This window comes from Adiantum capillus-veneris, chromosome 21, assembly GCF_014529385.1.
Source record: "Adiantum capillus-veneris isolate H3 chromosome 21, ASM1452938v2, whole genome shotgun sequence".
Lineage (NCBI taxonomy): Eukaryota > Viridiplantae > Streptophyta > Polypodiopsida > Polypodiales > Pteridaceae > Adiantum > Adiantum capillus-veneris.
This window is the reverse complement of record NC_140951.1, coordinates 51,569,076-51,576,173: the sequence shown is the minus strand read 5'-3', so window position 1 is coordinate 51,576,173 and position 7,098 is coordinate 51,569,076. Positions and strand designations below refer to the sequence as shown.

Here is a 7,098-nt window from a genome sequence, read left to right as displayed (position 1 = left end):
GACCCATGGGATTCTACTGAAAATCCATGCAAGGACTTCATGTGTCTCTTTCGGAATTTCAATTGCACCAAGCCACCATATATCCTTCTCTGATTGCACACTAAAAGAGGGCTTTCTCGCTTCACTCGAACTGAAATATTGCTTGGCATAAGCTAGGGCTTCATTCATAAGCGTGATGCTCATTCTCTCCAACTTTCTCCCTTTAACAACTACACACTCATCCAACTTCAGCACAAACACAAGCTTGCCTTCAAGAACTGCCAACAATATAAAGCCTCAGAATGCATGCTATGACACATCATAGAGCATGTAGGCAACTCTAAACTAACCTGCATCACTCAAATTGTAGAAAACAGCCACGGACTGCTGCAATCGTATCAAGTCCACAAAGATATTGTTGAATTTGGTGTAAACAAACCCTTCGGTCCGCAACACACTGTTAGAAACAACACCGCTTCCCTTCCCGCGGCCCTTCCTTCCTTGTGATTTGCTACGGAGTAGCTGAAGAGGCATCGTGTCTTCAATATACAAGCAGTCCCCTAATCGGTGAACAACATCTTCATTTGACACCTTCTTGGAAATCGCCACTCTGTGAAGAAGTGGAAATAGGTTTTCCGTGACTCCTCGACTTCTTAATGCATCTTTTAACACTTGATGTATTGCTTGATAGCCCTTGGTACTAATCCCAACAGCATCACAAATATCCTGAACATCTAGATCAGTGAAAATATTAGAAAAATCACTAAGAACTCTCTTAGTGATTGCGTCTTTCAAGTGTTTTGCCTCTGGAGAATCAAGCATCCCAATAAAATCCTCTTTGTTGAAACAAGAACGAAGTAAAGTAGCCCTAGCTGACGCATTCTCGCCGCCGCACGTTTCTTGGACGAAGTTCCTATTGCCCAAAACAACAATGATGAGTGGTATTAGACTTAACACTAGGTTGGTAACCTAATTGGACATAAAAGTGTCCTTTCAGGGTTTTGAAAAAAACCTCCAGAACCATAGTAGATCTATTCATTTTGTAAAATCCTTTCATGAGGTTATAGTTCAAGGCCTACTACGCATGGAAAAAATAAGAAACTTGTAAAATTTCTCATCTTTTGGTCACACCAAGCCTCCAAAGTTGATGGACCAGTACATCATTCATCAAAACAGTCATTTCTTACGTTTTGTTGCATAAAAATAAGATTAGGGATTTTTGTAGGACTTGAGATAAATTCCCTAGTTAACTTCAATGGGTTGGTGATAAGAACATATGATTGCTTCTCACTACTTTTTTTTTTTTTGCCAAAAGAAATAGGTACAAAAAAGTTGAATTTTTACCATTCTGCAAACCTATCATCAAAGTTTCTATAGCCACGCTCAATACAAATAATATATGCATGTTTTCTTAGTTCCCTATTGTCCTTTAGGTTCATAAGGAGCCATGGAGCATGTCAAAATAATAATACATCTCTTACCAAGGGGAATCTTGGGGACAAAGATGAAGTACTAAATATAGCAAACATGAAAAAACTGGTTCAACATTATGAGTTGTAGAATCCCATAGAAACTATTCAATATCTAGCCAAATTTGATCCTTATGACTAGATATGGTTACTATCTACAAAATGCATATAGTTGTCACAAGAAACTAACAATATTGAAAAAGCTATACTTGATATACTAGAATGTTTTGTTTTCTTCTATAATTGAAAAATCAACCATCGTTGTCTACTATGCAAAATAGGGTATTAGGTGCCCCAAAACTCAAGGAGTATTAGCTTTACATTACAATATGCGACATAGAAAATCAAAACTGCATTTGGATATCATGAAAGCCACCAAAAAAATCATAGAAGAGCTAAAATTGGCTTAAAGACAGGATTTGACAATTTTTGTAATTTGGTCATAACTTACAACATTAGCATTTATTTCTCCCTAGAAGCATCAGGACATGTTGAGGACTACTAAAGATAGTTCTCTAGCATTATAGACCTCACAAACATGAATTCTAGAGTGGTATAGTTGCAGAAAGTTGAAAAAAGCCAAAAACAGGACCCGTTTTTTCACACAGTTTAGGTTGTGAAATGTTGTGTAAGGACAAGGTTAAAGATGGAATTGATATTCCAAAAAAATGTTGAGTTTTTTTCAGGTTATGAGACAAATTTCTAGACAGATAGCACCTCAAAATCCATTTTGAAACTCGACATAATTCAAGGAAAATGGTCACTTAACAGAACATAAAAGTGTCCCAGGACATAAAAGTGTCCCATTACCAACCTAGTGTTAAAAAACATGAGGGACAGAACATGTTACCTCATAGCTGTCACCCTTCGTTTTCTTGAACCTCCACGTGGTGCAAGAGTATGAATTTCGGACAACTCTCGTTTCCTCACCCTACCTCCCATGGCAGTACTCTTCATGTGTGAAAGAGTATCCTCAAGCTTTTTAATTACATTTTCCTTGGTTGTGATGGTGCTCTTTGCCTCCTCAAGCGCACTAGTAGCTGTTTGCATCTGATCTTGAAGATTGTGGAAACTCCCATTGAGCAACTCCCAATGACGCAAGTAGATCTCGGACCACGCAATCTCGTGTTTGTTGAGTCTCTTGCAGTAGCCCAAAAAACCTTGCTCTCCATTTCCAACGTATTGCAACAGTGATGGAATGTTTGTAAAAGACGGATGAACATTGAGAGAAGGATCCTTTGGATACAAGCATCCGTCTGTCCAGAGATCCACATTCTTCTCCCCTTGAGCGAGGCGTTCGTTGGCTGAAGGTAATGTACCCAAGCATGTTTTCTTTGTCGGAACATACTTGTGAGGTAGGCGTAGGAAAAGCCCTGGAGACCTACCGTGTGAAGAGCTTACTGGGACATTGGTCACGTCGTCAAGAGGCATTGTAGGATGGAGAGATGGAGCTTGAAGGATGGAGAGATAGAGCTTGTAGGATGGAGAGATGGAGCTTGAAGGATGGAGAGATGGGTGTGTAGGTGCAGCAGCAGGTGCAGGTGCAAGGGGGATGGGTGTAGGAGAGGAGCTTAGATTAGGAGGGAAAGTTTTCAATTTTGGGGGGAATTTCCTAAAAGTTTTGGAGGGAGTCAAAAAATGTTGAATTATGAGTAATTTAACTTAAAAATATTTTTTTATTATGTGTATATGTTGGGGGTACTTTTTAGGGGGGAATAGAGTTTTTTTGAAAGTTTTTGAAAAAAGTCATTTTTTAAACCTCTTTGACCCACGGATTTGCTTTGGTGGCATGGGAGAGTTAAGAGGCCACTTACAAGTTGGCCAAAAAGCTAGAGAGAGAAGACCCCCTACCCCCTACTTTTCAAATGGTTTACCCCCCCCCCCCCCCCCCCTTCCCTACTTTTTAAATGGTTACCCCCCCCCCTTCCCCCTACCTTTTTAGGGGTCAAAGGTGGAGGAGACCCTACCAAAATAGTTCCATTCAAAGCCTTTGTCCCCCTTAATCTTGGCAGGCTTCCTTTAAATTAGGGATTCTTACAAAGCCCATGGAGAGTCCATTTTTTTCCTAATGATTTGCTACAGAGTATGTAGATCTACAAGGAGCCAAAGATGTAGAGCATAAAATCAATCTCAAGGAAGGGGCCCCGACCTCGAGCACAAAAACTTTGCAGGCTGGGAACAATCAAGGAAAAGGCTCTCCATGAAGAGGTAACTAAGCTCCTTGAAGATGATATTATTTTCCCTGTCAAGGAATCCGAATGGGTCTCTCCAGTTGTAATTGTACCTAAGAAGAATGGAAGGTTTCGAATCTGTGTGGATTTCAGGCCTCTTAATGCAGTAACTCAAAGAGACCATTATCCCCTACCCTTCCTAGATGAAATTCTTAATCAAGTGGTAGGGCACAAAAGGTACTCCGTCATGGATGGGTTCTCGGGCTACTTTCAGATCATTATTACCATCGAAGATAGGTTAAAAACCACTTTTATAACTCCCTGGGGCTGTTTTGCTTACAAAAGAATGCCGTTCGGCCTCATAAACACCTATGCCACCTTCCAACGGTGGATGAACATAATATTTGCTGGGAGATTTTATCAGGATCTTTATGGATGATATTGGTTGTTTTAGTTCCAGGGCACTTCACAAAGAAAAGCTTATGTTATGTTTTGAGAAACTACAACAAGAGGGTGGGCAGCTCAACCCAAAGAAGTGCAAATTTGCTCATGCTAGAGTGTTACTACTTTGTCATGTTGTGTCACAAAATGGTATTGAAGCAGATCCAAAAAAGGTAAAGTCGCTTATCCTTATGGACCCTCCCTTCTAATGCAAAAGATCTAGCCTCTTTCGTGTATAAGATACGCTACTTGGCTAGATTCTTCAGGATGATGTTTCAATTTATATATCCTCTTCAAAAGCTTAGTGAAAAGATGCATGATTTCAATTGGAATGAGGAAGCTCTGCATGCCTTTGAATGCATCAAAGAAGTTTTGAGCACTCTCCCTGCAATGAGCCCGCCATCTCTAGAGTCCACGTATTATCTTTCTCTGAGTGTCGGCACAATAGCATTTGGATCTGCCCTCATGCAGAAGCAAGGGAGAAGCTTTAAACCTGTGTTCTTTGATAGCAAGCTAAAAATTCCAAGTGAGTTTTCTTATTCTGAAATAGAGCAGTGGGTCTTCTCTCTCGAGCTTGCATGCCGCAAATTTCGAACTTATTTGCTGCAGAAAAAGTTCTATGTTTTAAACTCATCTAATCTCATGCTTGAAGTCGTTCAACACCTAAAGCCAATCAAGAGGATTCATAAGTGGACTATCGAGCTACAAGAATATGAATTTGATTTTAAGGTGGATCACTCTGCCAAAACTCAATTAGCTGATTTGATGGTATATAAGGGAGGGTCTCTCCCCTCTTATTCCCGACTGGATGTGTCCCCTCAAGAAGAGGAACCAGATATCTCTGATACGTTTACCCTACTCTTTGATGGCACCTACAGAAGGATCATGCAGAAAGCCAGTGGAGGAATCATCATCAAGATCCCAAGGGTGAGGTAATCTTTTCACAAGCTTACAACCTTGAAGTGGGCAGTAACAATGAAGCAGAGTATCTTGCTCTTCTCCTGGGACTCAAGCAATGCATCGAGTTTGGAATTGATCGTTTGATTGTAAGGGGTGATGCCCTGCTAGTGATCAAGTAGCTTCTAGGAATGTGGCAGGTTAAGAAAAAGAACCTTAAAAAATGGTTTTATGATATCAAAAAGCTCTCACGTCAGTTTAAGGTGATACAATTCAAACATATAACAAGGGATATCAATAAGAAAGCAGATGAGCTGGCTCGTAGCAAGCTAGAAGTCATGGTAACCTCTTTGCAAATCAAGGAGGCAATACTTAGGGCGGGCTGCCTATTACTGGTTTAAAACATGCGAAGAGTGTCAAATTTATGCAAATAGAAGACTCACTCCCGAGCCCCAAAAAGCTATTCTCTCTTTAGATGCGTTCATGAAGTGGGGGATGGACACTGTTGGACCAGTCCCCAAATCCAACAATGGAAAGCGGTTTATTATTGTAGCAGTTGATTACCTCACCAGATGGGTGGAGGCAAAACCTTTGAAGGAAATTAAAGCTCACAAGGTAGCAGCTTTCTTTTATACTAATATCTGTTGCAGGTTCGGTACACCCATGGTTATCATTTCAGACAGGAGTCCTGGATTTCGGGGGAAACTCATGGAGCATCTTACTTCCCTTCTTAAAATACAACACAGGTTCTCCTCCCCCTACTACCCCGAGTGTAATGGCTTGGTAGAGAGTGTAAATGGGTAGCTTGTCAAAATTCTATCTATGTGCGGGAGAACCCAGCTGATTGGGATAATCATTGGGAGAAGTGCTTATGGGCTTATAGGACCTCCATTAATGTCTCAGTATATTTTACTCCTTTTGAGTTGGTATATGGGAAAGAAGCTGTTCTACCCATTCAGGTGCAACTTGATGCCTTAAGGCTTCTACACCGACTCCAAGGCTCTCATCAACAAAGGATGGAGGAAAGGATCCACACCCTTGAAATACTTGAAATGGACAAAGAGCAAGCTGTAGACCACTACCTCCATGTAGCAGAGAAAAGAATCCAAAAGGTCAACTCCTCCTCACCTACAAAGTCTATTGTTAAAGGTGACCTAGTGTTGAAGTATGACTCAAGGCTTGATTTTACATTCCATAAAAAGTTTAGAGTTAGATGGCTGGGACCTTATAAAGTTTCCCAAGTCTTCCCAAATGGCACTTATCAATTGCAAAGGCTTACAGGAGAACCTATCCCTTTTAGAATCAACTGCTACCGGCTTAAGCTATACTTCTCAAGAGGCTTGGTTCCTGATGTGCACTCACTTATAGCTGAGCATGAATGCTCAACCTAGAGGGTGGGCAAAAGATGATGAGTTTCAGCACAATTTGTAGATATTGTATATACAGGGTGATAGTGCATGTAAGTACCCTTCTCATATGATGGGCATCAGGTAGCAGAGACCGAAGCCGTGAATAATCCGTGAGAAGGATGGAATGGGTTGTATAGTTACGGTTTTTTTTCTAAATATCTGAGATCTTGAAATTTGGTTTTCTTTGGGCTCCGTGATCCATGCTTAGTCGGAATTAAGCAATGAAATATTATGTGCTCTCCCCAGTTCTTCACCCATTCATGGTGGCGCCATCTCCGACTTGGGGATTACAAAATAGTACTCATGATTATACCTATGATGATTAAGATGGGAAGGTCGACCTCAGCGGGCTTGTCGAGCCACATCTTAGAAACGCCCTATTGGGTCAACACATATGGATCGACTATCAGCTAGTGGAGGGATCATCCTCGAGTATCTTTCGAGTATCTTACTCTTTTCCTGGGACTCAATGGCTATCAGCTGGACTTCTCTTGCTGAGTGTATAACTGTCGACGGAAGATTTTCCTTACAGTGGTGGGAACCCGCCCTCTGTTGGCCTTATTTAGGGAGTAGTCTTACTTTTTTTACTAAAAAAATTAAAATAATGACAAGCCCTGCTGTGGGGAATGGCGCGCACGTGGGCCGCCGCCGGCAGGCAGTGTGTGTGTGTGAGAGAAGAAGGGCGGTGCGAAGCAGAGCGTGGAGGCCATGCTGAGGCCCCTGTTAGACTGG

General features: G+C 41.3%; 1 protein-coding gene across 1 annotated transcript; it reads left to right on the top strand.

Annotated features, from left to right (window-relative positions):
• Positions 1 to 4,372: 4,372 nt before the first annotated feature.
• LOC147430942 (uncharacterized) lies at positions 4,373 to 6,348 on the top strand. Its single transcript, XM_086493605.1, has 5 exons — positions 4,373 to 4,828; positions 4,939 to 5,106; positions 5,158 to 5,298; positions 5,447 to 5,703; positions 5,841 to 6,348. Exons 1-5 carry the CDS (start codon positions 4,373 to 4,375, stop codon positions 6,346 to 6,348), a joined length of 1,530 nt encoding a protein of 509 aa, XP_086349731.1.
• The last annotated feature ends 750 nt before the right edge of the window (positions 6,349 to 7,098 follow it).